Source organism: Orbicella faveolata, unplaced genomic scaffold (genome assembly GCF_042242905.1).
Source record: "Orbicella faveolata isolate gen_17 unplaced genomic scaffold, um_ofav_v1 contig_2, whole genome shotgun sequence".
In the NCBI taxonomy this organism is placed as follows: Eukaryota; Metazoa; Cnidaria; class Anthozoa; order Scleractinia; family Merulinidae; genus Orbicella; species Orbicella faveolata.
Window position 1 is genome coordinate 785,096 of NW_028301547.1, and position 24,877 is coordinate 809,972.

Here is a 24,877-nt window from a genome sequence, read left to right on the forward strand (position 1 = left end):
GTGCTTTAATGCGCCGAAGGCAAAATATTAGAAAGTGCGGTCTTTTTAAATAAATGAGTTGTAGCTGTTCGGCAACTTTTCGAAGGATAAGAGAAAGTCACCAGACAGGATGCGACAACAGCTTAGCTGTTAGTGGCGAGGCACGAGGAAATTTCTCTTCACAGGAAAAAATGCTGCAGAAAAGCGGAAAACGAAACAAATCACGAAACCCGAAGTGGCAATCAATCTCAAGTGAAATCAATCTACAAGTGGCCATGTAATGTTCTATTTATTATATAAACACCAAAAAATCCATTTCGCTCTCGCTGCGAAAGGCGCGATTTATTATGTAACCATGGCAACTGTGATCTTTGTGAAGATAACTTGTTATTTTCACTTGTAAAGATATCATGTTTTTGCGCGAAAGCTCACCTGGTATTTTATTGGTGCTTATATAATAAATATTACCATTTCCGACAGGTTAAACATATGGTCATTCTATGCCAGTTTATTTACCAACGCTAAAAGATGACTCGTACGCGTGATGACAACAGACTAGCAATAAACAACACCAATCCTCAATTTAAAAATGCAAATTGTAAATTTCATCGTGAACAAATTCCCAAAGCAGCTCAGCAAAGATGAAAAGGATATTTACGTGAAAACAACATGAAGGTGCCTGTGGTTTGAGAAAATTTCTTAATTTGGGTATATTTGAACTATCTGATTTCACGATTTACTTCTTAGATTTAGATACAGCTCAAAAGATATATCAAACACACAACAGAGCGCTTTATCAAACGTTCAAACAGCTCTTTGAGTCCTTTTTGTAGGACGCAAAGTCAATCACGAGAGAATCACCGTCTGTCGTGACTGACTTTTTCCTGGACGTACGTTGATCGGAATAATAAAAAAAAATTGAGCCAGTTCATTTTTGAAAATTGGAGTTTGTTTTTGACTTATACAACTCGGAGTAAGTTTTTTGAAACTCAGAGTTTGTGTTATTAAACTAAAGTAGAAAAATGGTGATAACGGAATCTTAAATATATTCTCCCAATAAATATACATTACATTGCTACGTAAGACACCCTAGAAAACGGAAATATTCAGCAAAACAAGCTCATTATTCTTACATAACTTCCATTTTTAATCGAATGTATTCCGATTTCGACCATCAAACTCAATCAAAGTTCGATTGCGTTCGATTGCTCAACTTCTAATTCAAGTCTGAATGAGTCTGATTAAGTTCGCTTGATCGAACGTTCGATTTGGTTCCAGCAGTTAGATCAGAATTTTCAGAAGAACTCAGCTATCAGTTTATCTCAGATTTCATTCAAAACACGCGCCATTTCTCAATCTTGGTACAATCTTGGCCTGTAGACGGACTCGGCTAAGGTGTTGATATCCTTGTTGCCACCTAATTCAGACCATGAGATGATTTATTAGCATGGAAGGTTACAACTGATCTGTTTTTACCTACTTCCATTCAAACAATGACCAATCATCATTAACAAAGATGTAAACACCTCAGTGGAGTCCCTCTATTCTCAGCTACCATATATACACCACTCAGTCCCTCTTAACTGTATCTGTGTTCAGGGAGAAAGAGCATCCGGTACTTAATAAGCGGGACTCGCTCTCCTCTCCACTTTTCTGATATTTTCATGAGTTTCTTTCCACTGCCTTTACCTTAGACTCACTGGACAGCTTTTAATAATGAAAATGGCCGTTATACTTGCACATTCGCAAGAAATCCACCCTGTCTCTATTTCTTTTCCAAAGCTTACTGCATACGCTGATCTGCTGGCCGCTAACAGACCTCTAAAAGATCCCTGTTGACTCTATCGTGCATCGATAACATTCCTGAAAAGAAAAAGTGCAAAATCTTCTTAACCTCAATCGATAAATGATATTATTTTTGCCCTGGCCAATCAGAGAGTTTGTTACATTTCGGTTCGCTTGGTCAAGCTTGAGGCTCGATCCGGAGTGACGTCAAAGATCAAGAGCTGGTACCGCCCGCCACCTGTCATAACCAGCAAAAGAACATTTCCGCCATTCCTTCCATTTCAACGAGAGTTTTTCCTTTTGAAATCAGCTATATTAAAATACAGAGCCCAAAGGTCTCTCAATTTGTTCTTCAAATTTTCAGGAGTAGACTTGTTGAGTTAAAGAAGCGATTTTTACAAAGGAGAACGCGTTGTAAGAGAAACTACGACGATTGACCGAGGTAAGTTACCAGTTGTTAATAAATTGAAGTCGAAAATTTTATGTTTGCTTTCTGGTAGCCGAGTAAAATTTGCTTTATTTTTACGATTTGAAATTGCCTTGTACTTTACTTTCCATAACTTTTAATAGCTTTTCCTCCGAAATTGTCGCCAAGACGTCTTGACTCGAAAACAACTGAAACTATCCGTCGTCGCTGTAATTTTTGAACAAAATTTCTTGGTGCGTTGAGAGCAATTGGTGTTTCATGGTGACTTCAAAGCCTTCTTTCTCGACCACACAAGAGACTAAATTTATTACTTCAATTTTAACCTATGAGGATTCACTGGTTATCTGTAGTTATGTATAAGGAGGAAGACGTTTTTCTAGCAGGAAGATCAAGTCGTGTACTCCACCGGGCTGTCACCAGGCAATATTAAATAACTAGCCGCTATATTAAACGTAAATCCCTGCTCAACAAATTCTAATTGATAGCGTGGTTTCCTAGACACAGTTAGATCTATGTAATATTACGTCACTCTTATGGCCGCTTGTTTAACAAACTGGAACGTCTGAAGCAGTTTTTATATAAATCGCTGAAGTCTACCCAATCATAATTTTAAAACAGATATGTTAGCCATTATCATAAACTGAAGCACGAGTCGATGAACTTAACGTTAACTTCCGTTCCTTGGTAATATTGCACAGCCCAAGTTATGAGCTGAATTCCTTCCTCAGGAAGAAGTAGTGGAAATTGAAATTTTTACTACGCTTGAAGACACCTAACGCAGGAAAACAATTCCATTAATTCAAACGTAACTAATACTAAAATTGCAAGTTATACTTTGGTGTTGTGTTGTTTAAAATTATTCCAACTTGATGAGTAATCTTAAGGACACTTCATATGTAGTTAAGTTTACCGATCACAAAACACTCCCCGTAGCGGCTCCACCCTTAACAGCTTACGGCTGCGTGAGATCGATGGACCAATCCTAGCTAATCCTCTCTGACTACGTTCCACACATGTGATGTATAGATTGAAGTAAAGTGCGAAGTCTAATTTGGAAAATTTAGTTATCGATATTGGTCTTTTTATCGGTGTTAGTGATACCCATTTAAGAAAGTATCGACGATTCGTTTTACAGCATTGCACGCAAGCTCGATATGAGTCACCAAAGTCTCACCAAAGGTTAGGATTTTAATTTAGTGAATCAGTGTAGCGGTTTATTTACCTCACGGCATGCAAGCATATACAAAAGAACTAAGGAATCCCATCTGACCGACACGATATGTGTGAAAAACCTTCATTTTTGTAAGTCTGAACTTTATTAGGCATTGATAGAACTAATCTTTTCGACCTTTCGGGGTACTCGATAGATCACAGGAAATAAGTACTGAGTGTGTAAAGTAGCAAATTGAGCACTTGTAGCTTGACCTGCGATGTCATGGCAACAAACAACAGGTTACATAACTATATGCAATTTACCACCAGTCCTTGTTTATGAAAGTGTAGTTTGGGACAGACTAGCTGAGACCGTTATGAACTTCTTGAGAAACAAGGCAGTTAATGCTATCGAAAAGTAAACTCCTCGTGAAATACCGAGGCAAACAGCATGTTGGAAGTATTTAGTACTAAACCATACAGTAGGCATATATATATACAATGACATTCTGTAGTACCATCTATCTGGCTTTAGCGGTGTCGTCTTGAGTGGCTAAGATAGTATAATTGAAGCTGAATAATAGAAATATAAATTTCTATTTTTTCTTACGAACATAGTTTTGCAATGTAGACGGGACATTTCGTTTAAGTATCGATGCTTACATGTAGGCAACACAGTGCATTACAGTTATCATGAGTTACGTTCATTACTCTGCAAATCACCATATGGTAACGTACAAAGAAAATTCATTACGTGTGTCTGGCAAAGAAGATAACGTGGAGCAAGACGTTTTGTTCCCTCCTAGGCTGATTACCGATAAGAAAAAAAGGATCCCTTGATATGCTGAACCTGTCAAATTCAAATATTATTCTTTTTAACAGGTTCACCTCGCATGAGAAAGGTGAAGAAATGAGGATACGTTTCCTTGTCTCCATGATAGTTTGCGTTGGTTTATCGGTTGATTCAGGTAAGACTCATTATTGCATTCATACCGAAATCTTGTCAAAATTTTATGGTTGGTATTCAGTGCATTTTTTATTTAACGAGCGTGCTTTGTATATGAGACGGTAGATAGCCAACGACGTGCGTGGCGCCTCGTTGGCTATAATCATCTCATATCCAACAAGCACGAGTGGAATAATTGTTCAGTATTAAAAACGCGCCCAAAATATAGAAAACTAATCTAAAATAAAAATAAAAAACGCCCCAAAAAATTACGTGTACGCTTACCTCATTTGTAGAGCATGGTATAATGGCTCATGACCTACGATGGCTGAGCCAATGAAAACTCTCGAATTGCATTATCCAATGATCCAGTTTTTATATATATTAAATTTATGGGTTGTACATCAGTGATCAAAACATACTCTCCGGTGATTTTTTTTTTGTCCCTTGTTTGCTTGGAAAAATATAAGAGAGACATGATGTTGATGACGGTTGGAAATTAGAAGAATATTTAGCGCTCAGCGCTAGAGAACCTACGCCAGAACGCAGCAGCAAGTGTGCTAATGTGTCATGTATTTTTTTGTTACTCACAGCTCCGCTCGATGTTCGTGTCGCAAAAGGTAAGATATCACCTATCTATGCTTTAATGTCTGGGGACCAAATCGAATAGACTGTTTTTCTTTCCGTAGAACGTTGATTGAAATTTTTTTTTTTTTCATCAACATTCTCAGAGGGCTATCCACTGTCGTGCATTTTCTTCATGACTCATCAGTTCTTTATTTATTCTTTGAATAATTTATTTGTTACTTAGAGCTCTCGTCAAGACTCCATAGAAGGCAGATTGCAAATCAAGGTGAGATTAAACGGGTGGTTAATCATGCGAGGGGAGGGAGAGAACCTGTTCACACGCTATTGTTAAGTTCACACTATGACTCACCACATAGAAAAAAAGACTGAAGAGTGATAGCTTAGGGCCGAGTCCCAACAAACACAACTAAATTCAGCGCTTTTCGTTCCACCTATTCACTTACATCTCTGACTGGTCCGACTTCGGCTTCTAATTGAACCTGGAATAAACATAAACCTTAGCGTTTCTCTCAGCGTTCCGTTTTACCATATTTGCTTCTTACGACCACTCGGATTCCAGAATAGAACCGGCAAGAAGCAAATTTACTTCACGAATCAGTAGTGCCACTAGTTCCGCGGGTCGCGTTTGCTACGTTGATGAATAATCACATTTAGATTTTTAATAAAATTATTTCACTTTTCAGGATACCTTGGTTACCCAGGATACTCGACATCCTCATCGCAATACACTGCAAACCAAAATGGAGCGTCACAAGTAGGCTCCATACCTTCACGTAAGTACATGATTTAAACCGGGCGGATTATAAGTTAGTGGTAACTTTAAAGATAACATAGGTTTTCGAGAAGTTTCCAAAAGATCTTCTATTGGTTTTTGATTTGTTTTTTGCTTGTGATATTTTGGACCTCAGCAACGAATTTTGAATTTCCAATAATTTCCAAGCAATACTTACTGAGAATTAAAGACAAACAAACAACTTTGCATACTTAAACAAGATAGATTTTGAAAGAATGAAAGATGCGAATGCAGCCATGACACTACTGGAAAAATGACCTGAAAAAATTTCAGGCTCTGAACGGGATTCGAACCCACGACCTTTGCGTTACCGGTGTAGTGCTCTACCAACTGAGCTATCAAAGCCACATGAGAGCGGTCGTGTGTGAGTTCGGCCCTACATGTTCAGTGGACGTAATACTCGGCTCAAGCATATGAATTCCATATAGGGCCGAACTCACACACGACCGCTCTCATGTGGCTTTGATAGCTCAGATGGTAGAGCATTGCAACGGTAACGCGAAGGTCGTGGGTTCGAATCCCGTTCAGAGCCTGAAATTTTTTCAGCTCATTTTTCCAGTAGTGTCATGGCTGCATTCGCATCTTTCATTCTTTCATTTAATTGCTACTGTTGGACATCTATTACCAAGATAGATTTTACGAACTAAACTTTTGCCTGCAACACCACGCAACTCAGAAAACTATTATAACCATAACAGTCTATGAGAGTCTATCTAATGGGGGGCTATATTGACAAATCTCTTTGCCTTGTTCAAAACAGAAGCCTCGAATTCAGCTAGTTGGAACAGCAGTCCCCAAGCAACAGTTGCATCAACTACAACAACGGAAAGTGGACAACAGCAACTAGCAACCCAAAATGGTGCTCAAGTTGTCCCTGCGCAAGCCAACTATTCTTTAGCCCAACCATCTTTAGCATCTGCTGACACAACATTCAGCAACGACAGTTCTTCCACACTAGAGTTTACCTCACAGCAATCATCAGTGAATTCTTATAACTCTACAGCTACATCTTCACAAAATTCGACCGTAAATAACGGCTATCCAGTATATTACGCGTCCAATTATGAAGAGCCCAATTCGCAACAAACAACTTCGCAGCCTATGTCAAATGCAACAGCTAATTCATCTGTTCCATCTCAAGCATCCGAAAGTAATGCAACTCAAAATGCAAATAATAACAGCTATCCAGTATTCTATGTAACCAGTCCTCCTAACGAAAAACAACAAACACCTGTTTTCAGCAACAGCTCTGTACCGCCTACTACGTCACCAGAAAGCCCATCAAGAAATAATAGTACCCACAATTATCCAATTTATTACGTTAGCAATTATAACGAGGAAGCGCAGCAGACACCAATAACTACCACCGTTAATAGCACCAATACGTTTGCGAATACCTCGAAAGGAAATAACACGTTGAATGAACAAGCCTACAGCTATCCTGTGTATAACGTGGGCGGCCCGAAATCAGAGCAGGAAAGCACAAGCCAAGAATCGAAAACCACATTTATAAATTCACCTGTTTCTTACGAAATAATCAACAGTTCATCTGTTTCTCAAAGTAATGCATCTCAACCAAATGTTGGCAGCTCCTCCTCTGCTACAACGCTATCTAACAATACTCAGCCATCAGCAATAAGTGGTAACTATGCCTCTTCACCTGAAGCAGCAGCTCTGTCTACCTCACAAACAACGTCTGCGCCGGTATCACAGCCAGCAACCACTTCTTACAACTATCCTTCGGCCCCTACCTCGTACCAGATGACCAATTTAACAACTTCACCATCCGCGCCACAGCAAGCATCTAACTATTACGGTTCTCCTGCAGGCGCTCCGTCTCCTGCTACATACCAAGCCTATGGAGCACCCTCGACTTCTGCATACCCAGCACCTGCGCCTGCTCCACAACCAGCACCCAGTTATTATAGCTACCCTGCTAACCAAGCATCTGCTGCTCCTTCACCATCACCTTCACCTGCACAATCCCCTGCACAGCCCGTAGTAGCCAGCTCTTATCCTTCAACAGCTCTTTCCTCAGCTCCGACTCCATCTCCAGCGCCAGCGCCAGCACCAGCACCAGTACCACCTCCAGCTTCGGAACCTAATCGAATCTCTGGTGTATCCTCTTCTCTTCCATTCCCACCAGCATCAGCATCTTCCTCCTCTCCTGGAACTCAATCCCCGTCTAACACCCAAGCCTCTAGTTCTGCTGCCAAGCCATCGCCCCCATCATTGCCAGTTTTAAATTCGGAATACGAAAATGCGTCGTACATCATTGCAACGCCTCCAGATAAAGACACAGTCCTCTTTCTCCCCTCTCCCTCGCATCCTTTCTCATCAGAAACGACCCAAGCTGAAAACTCTACTATCGTGAGTAATTCTACTCTCGCAGTGACAAACGCTTCAGCTGAAAGTAGTTCATCTCCTACAATAAATGCAACATCTCTAGTCAATGCCACTGCTCCTGAAATTACAGTACCTGCAAATGCTACAAGTATCAAAGTCGAATCCTCAAACAGTACAATACCCGCTTCACAAGAAACAAATTCCTCCGTTGCAGTTATTCCCCAAAACATCTCTTTCCCTGGCTTGGGCTGGCTTGAGAAAAACACTACTTCTTTAATCAACATGACTTCCCTGACTAATTCTTCATTGGAAACACCCTCTTTCACCCCTGTCCCGAAAAATCCTATCAGCTCAACGACTCCAACACCACAGCCACCGTCAGCAACAACTGCACCAATAATCATGGTTTCACCTTTTGCTCCATCATTGGACAATACCAGTCCAGCTCCTGTAGTGCCTTCCCATTCAAATGGCACGTTAAACAATCCGCCTTCAGGATCACAGTTGAATTCTCCTCCGATAGTCATGACAAAGCCTCCTCCATCACACCTGTCTCCGACTCCTCCACCGGCACCTGCGCCTGTCGCTCATCCTGTGCTGGTAACGACAAAACCTCCTTCAGCTGCTGGTTTACATACCACTGCCAAACCTAAGCCGAAAGAGTGGGGCTTTGGAGACAAGTATCTGGGTAAGTAAAATCGCACATTTGTAAACCTAGTTTGGCACACATGTTAGACGTCACCGATTTCTGTAACTTTCTGTCGTAATGACTCAGTACATCCCGCCCATTCCGCGTGCCCACTTATTTAAAATGATTTGTCTTGGGCGGTCCTGTTAATACAACATTTTCTTTTGTTCTTTTCCCTGTCCTTTACAAAGCTTTTGTTCGAATTGTGTTGTTTATCGTAAACTCTTGCAATGAGGTAGTCTTAAAAAATCGAAAATCTGTTCATTTTGCGATGCCTGTAAGACACCTGCATCATAGAAAATACTACACACTGTGTGTCAAATGACAGGTTAAAGTAAAAGTTAACTAAAGTAATGAACCCATAGGCTGACTGCTTGTTACTCGTTTGTAACAGTTTTACCCAATTTAGTGTTAAATCTGAAAATATTGATAATTTTCTCATGTATGGAACTGTTATTTCTTGCAGCCTCTCAAAATCAACGAGCTCGTCACAGGAACGTCATATTTGATGGCATCGCGGGTGACAGTCAGTGTAAGTATTTAACCGGATCAGCTAAATAACACAGTTTCTAAACTCAAAATGTCCTGATCGGTTTTATTATCAATGAAGACAGAAACTGGGCAACCTTTAACGCGAACAAAGTTAGCCAGAGTTTCAAGAGCTTCTGGTAATTGCTACTAAGCATCTAGCATCTGTCTTCCTCGTGCCTCGTGGCACATAGGGTCTTTGCAGAGGTCCTGCACTTTTCCCGGTCTGCTGCGATCGTTCTTGTTTCCTCCCATGAGCTCCACCCCGCCTCTTTCCGTTCCTTTTCTAGTGTTCGTCTACACGTTTTCTTGAGCCTTCCTCATCTCCTTTTCCCTTGTAGCGCCCAGCTTATTGCGATGTTACAATCATTATTGCACGCGATCTTGCCTCAGGATGTGACCAATCAGTTTTCAGTTTTCATCTACGATACATCACTTCCTTACTCACCGTTTTCATGATCGCTCTTTCCAGCAGTTCCTCAGTACTGACATGATATAACCACTAAATTTGATACTAAATTATGAAAATGGTCGATGCCTCTTTATAAATCATAAGATTTCTGGCTAATATTATAGAAATAGATTTCAAAACGCGCTTACTATATAAATGCTGAATTGCTGAACCTTAAGTTGCCCTCTCAGACTTCACGGTGATAATTCTTTTGTTATTATTATTTTTCTTGGAAATAATAATAATTCTTGCCTGTTTTCGTCTCCACAGCTTACAGCAATTATCAAGTTTTAAGTCAACAAGAAGTATTCTTTCCAAAACATGGAAGAAAAAGAAGAAGCCAACCTGCCACTTAAATCCTATTTTTCAAACACGCTTGATCATTTATATTCAGGTCAATGCGGGGATCGTCTCGTTCCTTGTGAGCCATTACTTTCTAAAGCCACAGAATGTATATTGATCTTTTGTAAATAGTTAATGTAACTGCAAATTATCGAGTTCAAACGTATTTTGAAGACATATAACCTTGCAGTTGAAACATTTTAACATTGTAACAGAATTTCACAATGTTGGCTTTCCCCGTTTAAAGGAAGAAACCCTAATGTGTGACTACGTTAATACTATCCAATCAAAAGCTAAGAAAAGCCATCGTCGGCATCTGATTGGATAGTCTACACGCATGAAACGAATTCATTAAAATTAGTCACATTTTTGGGCTCCTTGATGTAATATTTTGTTCCTGGCATCATGGATCGAAGAGGTTCATTTCAGTCAATACTATCTTAAACTCTATGAAATCGTGAGGCTACCGTAGATGGAATTTTCAGATGATGTACATTTGAACAGTGGGTGATACGATGGTATCAAATAACGAGTTTATTTCAACAATATAGACTGTAAAAATGTTCAGAAATTGTGAAAGTGGCTCGTTGAAAATGGCGAGGTTTCAACTACAAAAACATCAGTACACATGGCGCCTGGTGGTACAGTTATTTGTCTGGTGAACGCAACATTTGTATGAGAGCAGCAGTGTCTATTTATTCGACGTTATTTACGTTAGAACAAAACCAAATAAATGTCATATTTTCTTCATGTTTGTCGTATAATTTCGCTTGGTACTTTTTCCGATAGAGCAGAAACTTCCTGACCCTTTCTACCCGGGACTGAATTCAAAGTCTGTAAACGTAAAGTCTTGTACACCTCACTTAATACTGTAGTATAGGCTCAATATCCCGTCCCAGAGAGCTCAGTCATTTAATTTCATCTAAACACAAATACCCCAGGCTACATGGATAGCCCAAATGAGAAAATACTGGTCCTTACATTCGGAACATTGATGTTTTAAAAGATGGACCAAAATGAATCATTTATGATAAAATGGAACACACTACAAATAACTAACAAAATAAGGTTGTTTATTCATCTCCCACTGTCATAAATTCGATATATACAGATTTCAGATTTGATGCGCTTGTTAAAGAGTCCATTGCTAGAGCCTCAGATTAGTGGAGTCGCAACTTCTTCCTTAATGTTTTCCTTAAATAAAAAAAAATAGGACAAGAATTAAAGCCAACTATAAATCCACATGATTTCTTACGAATCATATACACCTGCGCGCTGGCTAGGTTGGAGGGGACAGTCGTGCGTCAGCGGTTTCTCTTAAAAGAAACGTGTCTTACAGATTCTGACTGAAGATTACTGGGCACTAATCCATTAATGTACTCTGTTGTTTTGGCTAATCTCTTAGTAAAGTTCCCGATTTTTTTATTAACCAATGGAAAAACACCACGAGTGCTCAAGAGTACTCCGAAAGATGCCACTTCATGATAAGACACAAACTATTGGCCTTATTCACGTCTTAAAAACAGAGATCTTCATCATCTGGTTCTAGTTCCGATGGCTGAAAAACGTACTTAATCTTTTAAGTATTTGTACAATGTATAGGCTGTATTCTTACTCTGTCTTCATCTCCTGCTCTTCAGCTGATCTCTTTTTGTGATGAATTAAGATGTGCTGCCGTGTGAGCACGGGGCTACTGGAACCTACAACAAAGTTACAGCGACAAAATCAAGTTGACACGTCAGTAAAAGAAACAACAACTTCTGAAATAACAAGCAGACAAACAACAACAACTTTCATTAAAATGCAGGACTGTCCACAAATGTTGGAGAGCTCGTGTGATAGGTTTTAACTAATGGTAGCCAAACGAACTCCGAGAATTAATCAGAGAAGACAACTCCAAGGCCATAACATTTGGGATTCCAGACTGGGTTTTCTGTTCTGCTTAAAAATTGCTGCCACTCGCTCGTACGTTTTGGTGCCTAGATGTCGTCAGTGATAGTTAATTATGTTGACGGTGAGCTGTCTCGACAAGTACCACACTCTAAGATAAGAAGTTGTTTTAAGTAATTCTGGGTTACCAAACATTTCCAATTGGAAAGTTCAATTCCGTTAGGTTTGTTTTTTCCATTAGGATATTTTTCGAGTTTACTGCACTTTACAGAACTGTGTTCTTACCGTAGGGATCTCCACCAACGGAATCAAAATAAACATTTCTGTGTCTTGCAGCATAATTTAACCTGGCTAGAAAATAGAGTAACCAATTAATATTTTAAATTATTAGTAAATATAATGCAAGTAGTCATAGCGAATCCCACCAATCCGAAGGCTGGAAATTCATTGTATACATTATCTTACCCAACTTGTGCCACAGTCATGCAGTAAGGTAATTGTCAATGTTAGATTAGTGTAAGTTTCCTGCTCTGATCAATGTGTTGCTGAGTTCATCCTGCATGTGGTTAATCATTTACTTACCAATGCTATCTCGTTTCTCGGCTGGTTGGACGGTTAGTGGACTGGATTGCACGGCTGGGTAATATTGACTGATGGCACCAGCTTAAAAGGAATGAATTTTTTGAAACATTAGCAAAATGGTTTTCCAAGCCAATGCCATATCCATTGTTTTCTACATGGCAATATAATGTCATTGATCTAACGTATACCAGCAGGATCATCGTCTGCGGTTACTTGCTTAAACATTTTATGTCATTTGTCATTTTTTAGCTCTGAATAGGGAACAACTCCGAAACTTACCGATTGCCGCGTTTGTTGTACCTTCACCTATCCTCACCAAATCAAATGACACACAGGGCCTAGATGTCATGACTAGTAGCTACTTAAAAATCACTGTATAGAATTATGTCAAGCTATTGTTAGAAAGGGAGTGCAAGTTTTGTCATATCCAAATACCAAAAAGCTATTTTTTAAAATTACTAGAGTAAGCGTTTGACCAACAGTGTAGTCCACGTGCAAATGTGAAAAAAAGATGTGAGAAAAGGCATAAAAAAGTCATCTACATGAAGGTATCGCTCAGTTGCTTGTATCTGAATGGTCGGGCACAACGATTCCACAACTTTCACTATTCAGTTCAGACCTGAAACCGATCAGGCTTTTCTTGTTGATCAACAGAATTATACATTTTGTTTGTTTACTCACGTGCAGACACTAATTCAGCTTGTGGAACTGATCTTCGCTTCTTGTGAGGGACAGCAATATGTGATCGGGTAAGCACGGGACTGCTGTGACCTATTTTAATAAAGTAAACGAAAAATGCCAGTTTGAGAAGCGTTGGATAAAACTGTTAAGATAGTGTATTACGTACTATACCCTTTCCCGGGGGAAGACTTCCTTATGAAAAGGTCGGGGATGCACGTCGTCTCGCTTAGGGGTATAGATCAAGGATTCTGGTCTCACTGAGGGTATTCATGACGAAACACCACTATTTTAGCTGTCAAAGTATTTTTTAGCGTGCACTCAACGATAAATGATAAAAACACACTCTTATTTCCGTTTCTAGGCTCGATTTCCGCCAGTCTCTCGAGTCCACTCTATTAACGCGGGCTCCTGTCCTGAACAGCGGCCTGTAATCGAGGCTTTCCCTTTTAACTGGTGTCTTTTAGGGATCAAATAAAGCTCGAGCCACACCTATGGTACAATGTGGCACAATGTGGCGCAATGAGGCACAGAGTTTGGCGCAATGTGGTAAAATGTGGCACAATGTGGCGCAATGTGGTACAATGTGGCGCAATGTGACACAGTGTGCCGCAATGTGGCACAATGTTGCGCAGTGTGCTAAAATGTGGTACAATGTGGAACAGGGTGGCACAATGTGTCGCAATGTCGCACAATGTGGCATAATGTGGTACAATGTGGCACAATGCGGCACAATGTAGCGCAATGAGGCACAGTGTAGCGCAATGTGCTACAAGAGGCACAATTTGGCGCAATGTGGCACAATGTGATACAATGTGGCGCAATGTGGCACAATGTGGTACAATGTTGCGCAGTGTGGCACAATGTGGCACAATGTGATACAATGTGGCGCAATGTGGCACAATGTGATACAATGTGGCGCAATGTGGCACAATGTGGCACAATGTGGCGCAATGTCGCACAATGTGGCATAATGTGGTACAATGTGGCACAATGCGGCACAATGTAGCGCAATGAGGCACAGTGTGGCGCAATGTGCTACAATGAGGCACAATTTGGCGCAATGCGGCACAATGTGGTACAATGTGGCGAAATGTGGCACAATGTGGCACAATGTGGCGCAATTTGGCACAATGTGGCACAATGTGGCGCAATGTGGCACAATGTGGCGCAATGTGGCACAATGTGGTACAATGGGGCGCAGGGTGGCACAATGTGGCGCAATAACTCACAATGTGGCATAGTGTGGTACAATGTGCCACAATGTGCCACAATGTAGCGCATTGAGGCACAGTGTGGCGCAGGGTGGCACAATGTGGCGCAATAACGCACAATGTGGCATAATGTGGTACAATGTGGCGCAATGTGGCACAATGTGGTACAATGTGGCACAATGTGGCACAATAAGGCACAATGTGGCACAATGTGGCACAATGTGGCACAGTGTGGCGCAGGGTGGCACAATGTGGCGCAATAACGCACAATGTGGCATAATGTGGTACAATGTGGCGCAATGTGGCACAATGTGGCACAATGTGGCACAATGTGGCACAATGTGGCACAGTGTGGCGCAGGGTGGCACAATGTGAGGCAATAACGCACAATGTGGCATAATGTGGTACAATGTGGCACAATGTGGCACAATAAGGCACAATGTGGCACAATGTGGCACAATGTGGCACAGTGTGGCGCAGGGTGGCACAATGTGGCGCAATAACGCACAATGTGGCATAATGTGGTACAATGTGGCGCAATGTGGCACAATGTGGCACAATGTGGCACAATGTGGCACAATGTGGCACAGTGTGGCGCAGGGTGGCACAATGTGAGGCAATAACGCACAATGTGGCATAATGTGGTACAATGTGGCACAATGTGGTACAATGTGGCGCAATGTGGCACAATGTGGCACAATGTGGCACAGTGTGGTGCAATGTGGCGCAATGTGGCACAATGTGGCGCAATGTGGCACAATGTGGTACAATGTGGCACAAGTGGCACAGTGTGGCGCAGGATGGCACAATGTGGCGCAATAACGCACAATGTGGCATAATGTGGCACAATGTGGCGCAATGTGGCACAATGTGGTACAATGTGGCGCAATGTGGCACAGTGTGGTGCAATGTGGCACAATGTGGCACAGTGTGGCGCAATGTGGCACAATGTGGCGCGATGTGGCACAATGTGGTACAATGTGGCACAATGTGGCACAGTGTGGCGCAGGGTGGCACAATGTGGCGCAATAACGCACAATGTCGAGGAAAAGGATGTTGTTATTCATCGTGGTGGATGCAATAATAAAGTGTATTATCGTTTGTCTCACGATGTAGTCACTTGAGATGTAGATCGCGACGTTTCGACTGCTTACTGACACTTCGGTCACACTTAGTGCGACCAAAGGACACCGTCAACCCGGCTAAACAAGATGGTGTTGTCTACAGGATTCCCTGTGAGTGCGGCAAAGTCTACATCGGGGAAACAGGGAGATCTATGCAGGAGAGGATGAAAGAACACGACAGGGATATACGACTCGCCCGTACCCAGACCTCCGCCGTTTCTGAACACACCCACGAGACCGGCCACTATCCTATCTGGAATGAGGTCAAGTTTATTGATCGAGATCCTCACTGGTACACACGTAGGGTCAAGGAAGCTATTCACATAAGACTTCACCCTAACAACATCAACAGGGATAGTGGAATTGAAATTCCTGAAGCATGGATACCCACGATCAAGAAACACAACAACAGGAGAACGGTACAACAGCGGACCACTGAGGGAACAGCTACTCGCCGGAACGATGGAACAATAGGCGGATCGAAATGCACCAATCACAGCCGACCTTTGTGATATAAATGATACCGTGCAATCAGTCGACCTTATCGCCTGAAGAAGACTAGCAGTAAGCAGTCGAAACGTCGCGATCTACATCTCAAGTGACTACATCGTGAGACAAACGATAATACACTTTATTAACGCACAATGTGGCATAATGTGGTACAATGTGGCGCAATGTGGCACAATGTGGCGCAATGTGGCACAATGTGGCACAATGTGGCACAATGTGGCACAATGTGGCACAATGTGGCACAGTGTGGTGCAATGTGGCACAATGTGGCACAATGTGGCACAATGTGGTACAATGTGGCACAATGTGGCACAATGTCGCGCAATGTGGTACAATGTGGTACAATGTGGCACAGTGTGGCGCAATGTGGCACAATGTGGCGCAATGTGGCGCAATGTGGTACAATGTGGCACGATGTGGCACAATGTGGTACGATGTGGCACAATGTGGCACAATGTGGCACAATGGGGTAGAATGTGGCGCAATGTGGTACAATGTGGTACAATGTGGCGCAATGTGGCACAGTGGGGCGCAATGTGGCACAATGTGGCGCAATGTGGCACAGTTTGGTACAATGTGATGCAGGGTGGCACAATGTGGCGCAATGTGGCACAATGTGGTAGAATGTGGCGCAATGTGGTACAATGTGGCGCAATGTGGTACAATGTGGTACAGTGTGGCGCAATGTGGCACAGTGGGGCGCAATGTGGCACAATGTGGCGCAATGTGGCACAATTTGGTACAATGTGATGCAGGGTGGCACAATGTGGCGCAATGTGGCACAATGTGGCATAATGTGGTACAATGTGGCACAATGTGGCACAATGTGACGCAATGTGGCGCAATGTGGCGCAGTGTGGCACAATGTGGCGCAATGAGGCACAGTGTGGCGCAATGTGCTACAATGTGGCGCAATGAGGCACAGTGTGGCGCAATGTGGCACAATGTGGCGCAATTTGGCACAATGTGGTACAATGTGGCGCAATGTGGCACAATGTGGCGCAATGTGGCACAATGTGGCACAATGTGGCACAATGTGGCACAATGTGGCACAATGTGGCACAGTGTGGTGCAATGTGGCACAATGTGGCACAATGTGGTACAATGTGGCACAATGTGGCACAATGTCGCGCAATGTGGTACAATGTGGTACAATGTGGCACAGTGTGGCGCAATGTGGCACAATGTGGCGCAATGTGGCGCAATGTGGTACAATGTGGCACGATGTGGCACAATGTGGTACGATGTGGCACAATGTGGCACAATGTGGCACAATGGGGTAGAATGTGGCGCAATGTGGTACAATGTGGTACAATGTGGCGCAATGTGGCACAGTGGGGCGCAATGTGGCACAATGTGGCGCAATGTGGCACAGTTTGGTACAATGTGATGCAGGGTGGCACAATGTGGCGCAATGTGGCACAATGTGGTAGAATGTGGCGCAATGTGGTACAATGTGGCGCAATGTGGTACAATGTGGTACAGTGTGGCGCAATGTGGCACAGTGGGGCGCAATGTGGCACAATGTGGCGCAATGTGGCACAATTTGGTACAATGTGATGCAGGGTGGCACAATGTGGCGCAATGTGGCACAATGTGGCGCAATGTGGCACAATGTGGCACAATGTGGCACAGTGTGGTGCAATGTGGCACAATGTGGCACAATGTGGCACAATGTGGTACAATGTGGCACAATGTGGCACAATGTCGCGCAATGTGGTACAATGTGGTACAATGTGGCACAGTGTGGCGCAATGTGGCACAATGTGGCGCAATGTGGCGCAATGTGGTACAATGTGGCACGATGTGGCACAATGTGGTACGATGTGGCACAATGTGGCACAATGTGGCACAATGGGGTAGAATGTGGCGCAATGTGGTACAATGTGGTACAATGTGGCGCAATGTGGCACAGTGGGGCGCAATGTGGCACAATGTGGCGCAATGTGGCACAGTTTGGTACAATGTGATGCAGGGTGGCACAATGTGGCGCAATGTGGCACAATGTGGTAGAATGTGGCGCAATGTGGTACAATGTGGCGCAATGTGGTACAATGTGGTACAGTGTGGCGCAATGTGGCACAGTGGGGCGCAATGTGGCACAATGTGGCGCAATGTGGCACAATTTGGTACAATGTGATGCAGGGTGGCACAATGTGGCGCAATGTGGCACAATGTGGCGCAATGTGGCACAATGTGGCACAATGTGGCACAATGTGGCACAATGTGGCACAGTGTGGTGCAATGTGGCACAATGTGGCACAATGTGGCACAATGTGGTACAATGTGGCACAATGTGGCACAATGTCGCGCAATGTGGTACAATGTGGTACAATGTGGCACAGTGTGGCGCAATGTGGCACAATGTGGCGCAATGTGGCGCAATGTGGTACAATGTGGCACGATGTGGCACAATGGGGTAGAATGTGGCGCAATGTGGTACAATGTGGTACAATGTGGCGCAATGTGGCACAGTGGGGCGCAATGTGGCACAATGTGGCGCAATGTGGCACAGTTTGGTACAATGTGATGCAGGGTGGCACAATGTGGCGCAATGTGGCACAATGTGGTAGAATGTGGCGCAATGTGGTACAATGTGGCGCAATGTGGTACAATGTGGTACAGTGTGGCGCAATGTGGCACAGTGGGGCGCAATGTGGCACAATGTGGCGCAATGTGGCACAATTTGGTACAATGTGATGCAGGGTGGCACAATGTGGCGCAATGTGGCACAATGTGGCATAATGTGGTACAATGTGGCACAATGTGGCACAATGTGACGCAATGTGGCGCAATGTGGCGCAGTGTGGCACAATGTGGCGCAATGAGGCACAGTGTGGCGCAATGTGCTACAATGTGGCGCAATGAGGCACAGTGTGGCGCAATGTGGCACAATGTGGCGCAATTTGGCACAATGTGGTACAATGTGGCGCAATGTGGCACAATGTGGCGCAATGTGGCACAATGTGGCGCAATGTGGCACAATATGGTACAATGTGGCACAATTTTGCACAATGTTGCTTAATGAGGCACAGTGTGGCGCAATGAGGCACAGTGGGGCGCAATGTGGTACAATGTGGCGCAATATGGCGCAATGTTGTGCATTATGTCACAATTTGACGAAATGTGGCGCAATGTGGGGTTTAATTCAAATTTTCCGACGGACATCCCCGACCTTTTCATATGAGAGTTTCCCCGGGACTCTTTCCTACCATACGGATCTCCTCCGACCATGTCATAATAAACATTACGGTGTCTGGCGGCATGATTCAACTGCTCTGTGAAGACAAAAGTAACACAAACAGCATCAGAAAGAATGACTTACATAAAATCTACTTGTAACCTTCGGAAAATTATTTCTAGTAATATGTACATTGTTAAAAAAAATATTTATAAGTAAAATAACTGAAAAAAAAACTATTTGAGGGCTTCCTTATCTGGAACGAGAACTTGACGAATTGTAAAATTTGGTTTTAAATATTTTTTAGTTGTTTTTTTTTTCCATACGAATCGTAAGGCTGATTTTAAAAATGAAGAAAAGGATGGCTCGTATATAGCAATCAGTTCTCTGAATTATGCTCTCTATCTATAATGGTGTAATAACATTGATCACAAAAAAAAGAAACAATAGCCACAAGTAGGCATACCAATGGTATATCTTTTATCGTCATCTGGATGTCTTCCTGCAATAACCTGCTCTTCAAAGAAAGCTGACGGGAGCTGACTTCCAGCGACATTTTGAGCTGAACAAAGAAAACAAATTAGTAAGGCTTATCTGCAAATTATGTGCTTTTGTAATAGCAGTTTTGAGAATGGATTTTGCCAACTGCATATAAGTTTTCGAAGTGTTAAATCAATAAGCTAACAAGAAAGTACAAAGACAATTTTTGTGCGTTACTTTCGCTCAATTCATGGAAGCTCAATACACTACCTATCTACCTAACACCCTATTTCCCTCAAAACCTAACTACCTACTATACTCACGTGATTCGGCCGGCATAAGAGATCTCCTCTTCTTGTGAGGGACAGCAATATGTGAACGCGAAAGCACGGGACTGCTGTGACCTATTTCACGGGGTGTAAAAACAAGCTATTTTAGCACAGTAATATACACACCATATCGGCTTGACCTGTGAATATATGTTGGCATGACGTATTTTCCTGTTAAGCAACCTGTCCAATTTCACTTCCCCATTCTTCCTCCATCCCACTCCTTCCCCACCCGTATTGTTCACTTTTGTTATCTTCTGTTTTATCTTTTGACTAGCCATCTATTTTGACCTATTCTATGATTGGCTATCTAAGCAAAGCATAATGCAGCCAGTCAAGAATTTGAAATTTATATTTTTCTCACCATAAGGGTCGCCTCCAACGGTGTCGAAATAAACGTTACGGTGTCTGGCAGCATGGTTAAGCTGTTCTGTGAGAATAAAATTACAACACCGCAAAAAAATTAAAATATATAAACATTTACTTAAAAAGCAGGGTGTGGTTAGTAAATGTTTGAAGGAAGCGAACTAATAATCACAACAGTGAGACATACCAATTGTGTATCTCTTGTCATCGTCAGGATGTCGTCCTGTTGTGATTTGCTCCTCAAAGAAAGCTGAAGGCAGCGGATTTCCAACAGTTTGGGCTGAAAAGCAAATACACAAACACAAATTGACGATCATTATTCCCTCGTAATTCAAATGTTTCCGAATGACTTGATTGGTTTATGTAGGTGATATTGGCGAGAGACCCATTTTCGTCACTACGAGCGTATATACAGAGTAGGGACTACATAAGAGGACTGCATATGTATGTGCATAGTGTTTTCTTATGGCACATGGCAGCCATATTAATGTACCAAAACAACGCAATTCGGCTCTCCTTTGGAAAATGAAATTAGGGTTTTTTTGGAAACTTTTGCTGTTTCTTAAGAGCAGAACCATAGCTGAGGCTTAAACCGTATGTATAAAGGACTTCTGCCATTACATCAAAAAACCGAGCTATGCATTACTTTTCTTCCCTTTCTTTTAAGCAGATACTGCGAGATTCGAACGACTCATCTAAGTGAATGCACTTTTTCAAAGTGCCTACTTACCAGTATCAACAGGATCAGGGATTTCACTCTTCTTAAATGGATTCATTCCATTTTGTCCCGCGTATGGTATTTCCCAACCTTAAGAGAGAAACGTCAAACGTGACTCTTGTAGTCTGCAAAGCCAGCCAATTACTCGAAAGACTGTTTGGCGTCGTTTTCCAATGGAACAAACAGTTTACTAATGGTAAGTCACACTTAAGCCCTTTTTGGTGGTTATGTAACATAACAATTCTACATACCAACAGGCAATAACGGTGTAAATCAGTGACGAATTCTGGCATGGGTAAGGTACAAATCGGTGTGCTTCAAACCCTTCCCCATGTTTGATTTAACTTTATGAATCGGTAAAGGAATATAGAGTTAAACTAACCTAACATTTGCCTTCTACACTAGCGTCCGAATTTAATCCCTCGCTCTGTTTGAGGTAAAGATAACGGCTTTTGTGTGTCGCTATTACTACCAGCCTCGCTCAGCGATTCAGTCGCCTGAGTGGGGTTCCCCTTGAACACAACACAATGAACTCGGCCAGGAGTCGAACCCACTCTTTTGGTTCCTCTGGCTGTACACCGGGTTCAAAATCAGTTTAGCAAACAAAATATTAATAATTGCCTTTTTTCAAATACCTTTGCATAAGACAACGGCTCCACACAAGATACTGATTATGGGTATCAAACTTCCCATTTTGGCGAACCTGTCGACAAGGATTAATTGAGCAAAATTAAGGCGACATCCGATAGAAAATCGGGCAATTTCAGGTTTTAGTGGACAAAAATCTGGTACCAGAATAATTTTAAGTATTTTACAGTCATTTTTAGATTTTTTTAAAGCTAAATACATAAATAATTGCCTGAAATAACACCGAAAACAATGTCCAATGGGAACGAGAGAAAATACATTTCAAAGTTCAGAGAACTTGTGCAAACACAGGCAAAATTTCATCATCAGTTTCATTTCACCAGTACTCTCAAGTGTTTCATATGAAGTCCAACGTTCGTTTTTGACGTTTGGCGTTGCTAGAAATTATTTTTATTTTTGAGAAGATACTTAAAACAATATGCAGTATATATGAAATAATTCATATTTGAACTGCAGTTATAGATGAAAGTGAAGAATGATCATCTACAACCGCAGTTCAAATATGAATTATTTCATATATACTCCACATCATTTCACTCCTCACGGGAAGATATGAACTCAATTAATTGACCTCGCTCCCAATGTGTGGCTTCATAGCTCAGTTGGTAGAGCATCGCACCGGTATTCGAGGAGGTCACGGGTTCAAATCCCCTTGAAGCCTTGATTTTTTCAGGTTTCTTCTTTCCGGCCAATTGCTTAAATCGGAAAATTTACTGCGATGATCATTCTTCACTTTCATATTGAAAAGAGTCGTACAGAAGTTTGCAATACGATGTAAATAATCTTGGTACTAGGTTTTTGTCTACTTGTTACTCGAACCTCTGGTGGATTCCGTCTTAAACGTTCCTCAAATTAAATATTTGGAACACATATATATAATAACTTTTACATAATAACCTGCAATAACTCCGCCTTCTTCACAGGAAATTATCCCTAATACATTGAATCATCCAAACTCAGTCCAGTGCAAAAAAAAAAACATTCAGTAATCAGCTAAATCGTTCCTTGTGCAATGTCCATAAAAGTTAGCTTGAATCAACTTTAATTTCTATAAGCTTGACTCGAGCAATCGTTTAGTTAATTGCCAAAAAATCCTGCTAATAAAAACATAAATTATTTAACATCCTTGGTAACCTAACACTAATTCAACTCCTAATCGGAAAGAAATAGAACGTAAGCTAGCTTTCTCGGAGGCCCTCCTCCTCCATAAGTTATTTTCGTCACAGAAGAGTTCTCCCGCGCTTAAGACGTTCAGATGTTCGCGTGTATTGATATTTTGTGCTATGTTGTTTTTACTTGTAAAACCAAAGAGACACCAGGCAAACAGGTTGTCTTTTCATCGTGTTGTCACTGGTATTGCCAAGGAAAATCACAGCCTAAACTTTGAAGACTTCGGGCTGAATACCGAAATTTTTTCGTGCAACAAATGTTTCATATATTTGCCCATTTTCTTTCCTCTGGCACTGAAAACCTGTGAAACGAAGCTACAATTTTTCTATATTTATCACCACTCGTTGAATGATATATTTTGTCCTGAAATATTTTAAACTCGAAGTTAATCTAATCGTGCTGTTAGATTTTAAGATTTTCCAGTTTTTATGTTAAGAGGAAAGTCATCAGAGTTTAAGCGCACAAGTGTGTCGCTTTTACTCTGTCTAGGTAAATGACCACACAAATTTTGCTCTGCCTAGATAAGTAACCACAGAATTAGACGAAAATATTGCCATTTATAGCTTCATTAGTATCAGTTGATTTTGGTCCTATCTAGATATACGCTGTTATCTGAGATTTAAGAAGAGACCAAACAAAGGAACAAGCTATTCTTGGCTAAAACCAAACACAGTCCAATATCCTGTGTATTTATTTCATAATAGCAATGTTTCTAAATTTCTGACAGTCTGGTCAACATGTCTCGAATCTAAATTAAGAAACAGTTTAATTCTACCTTCTCGCTAGCCCAGATGGAAAAGCTAATCTAATTTTTTCGCTAGTTACTCACCAAATGTTCTCTTCTCCAAGCTGAAATCGGAGATTTGAAATTAATTTTGCGTTGTGTTTCACCCGAGAGTTAAATTATCCACAGCGCTGCTGCTATCCGTTGATCAAACGTATCTTCGTTGGTTTTCATCATGGTGGCTTGCCACAAGCAAGTTTTGTGATTGGTCGTTGTCTTATTCTTCTGACAAACAGGTATGACTTTTACTTATCACGCCTGATGGGTCAATAATATCAATATCCTTTTTCGAAAATGACGTGTTTATGTGTTTAGAATATCATTACCACAGAAACCGTTTAAAGCGGGTTTGTGTTTATTGATCACGAGAATGACTTTCCAGAGTTGCTGGTAACAGAGAACTTTCATTGCTTGATAGTTTATCAACGGTCGAAGTCAGATTTTTAGTTATGTTTAGTTATGGCACTCTGTACGAAGTCACACTGCCCCAACTGGCCAATCCTGAGCCAGATCCCGGGCCTCAAGGTGGAAAACAAACGGTAACATCATACGCTGTCTAGTTGCTTCAAAGTATTGATGTCAATTCACAGTCTCGGTTGGTGTGTCTACTGTGATATCCCAATGACTCAAGCGTCCGTCTTGAAACGGAAGGAAAGTGTCAACTTTTTTAAAATTTCATAAACCATTGGTTAATGGCTATGTCACTTCAGACTATGTTTTATATTCATTTACGTGCTAGTTTCACGTTCTTTCGGCATTTATACTTTTTGCATACGTTTGCACGTTTTCCGAAAATTTTCGGAAATTTTAAGATGGCTCTGAACCCCATGTACAATTGTTACGTCTTATCCTGTTAATCAAGCTTCGATAGTAAGAAACTGCGGTCACCAAGCTCGTTTTTGAGTTATTAGCAGTTGAAGCTGAAATTAGTAGGTCATACTGTTGCTATGGCAACTTCTTGTGTCTTGCGATTGAGCAGATTCTTGATACGATGCTTGTAGGATCTACAGATAAAGATAAATGACTCGCCAAGATGAAATTATGGAAATTGCCGAAAACTGTTTTGAGCCACCTTAATTTGACCGCGTGTTGCCATGGAGACAAGCACCAGATGTAATATTTACGAGGTCATAAAATTAGACTTCAAATTAAAGCTGATACAAACACCCATAAGTCAA

At 41.7% G+C, this 24,877-nt stretch overlaps 2 protein-coding genes across 2 annotated transcripts; one reads left to right on the forward strand and one right to left on the reverse strand.

Moving 5' to 3' along the window:
* The first annotated feature begins 16 nt into the window (after nucleotides 1-16).
* Nucleotides 17-10,775, forward strand: LOC110062619 (uncharacterized). Its single transcript, XM_089289047.1, has 8 exons — nucleotides 17-2,206; nucleotides 4,226-4,311; nucleotides 4,883-4,909; nucleotides 5,101-5,142; nucleotides 5,561-5,650; nucleotides 6,431-8,704; nucleotides 9,171-9,236; nucleotides 9,954-10,775. Exons 2-8 carry the CDS (start codon nucleotides 4,254-4,256, stop codon nucleotides 10,037-10,039), a joined length of 2,643 nt encoding a protein of 880 aa, XP_089145173.1. The 5' UTR covers nucleotides 17-2,206; nucleotides 4,226-4,253; the 3' UTR covers nucleotides 10,040-10,775.
* Nucleotides 10,776-11,081: 306 nt separating this feature from the next.
* On the reverse strand, nucleotides 11,082-23,890 carry LOC110062588 (uncharacterized). The gene is made up of 13 exons (XM_020769515.2): nucleotides 23,745-23,890; nucleotides 21,733-21,800; nucleotides 21,110-21,187; nucleotides 20,567-20,659; nucleotides 20,378-20,443; nucleotides 20,008-20,088; nucleotides 19,671-19,766; nucleotides 19,236-19,301; nucleotides 13,179-13,268; nucleotides 12,498-12,578; nucleotides 12,201-12,266; nucleotides 11,641-11,725; nucleotides 11,082-11,219 (listed from the first exon to the last, which is right to left on the reverse strand). The coding sequence occupies exons 2-13, from the start codon at nucleotides 21,788-21,790 to the stop codon at nucleotides 11,186-11,188; spliced, it is 894 nt and encodes a 297-aa protein (XP_020625174.2). The 5' UTR covers nucleotides 21,791-21,800; nucleotides 23,745-23,890; the 3' UTR covers nucleotides 11,082-11,185.
* Nucleotides 23,891-24,877: the final 987 nt, after the last annotated feature.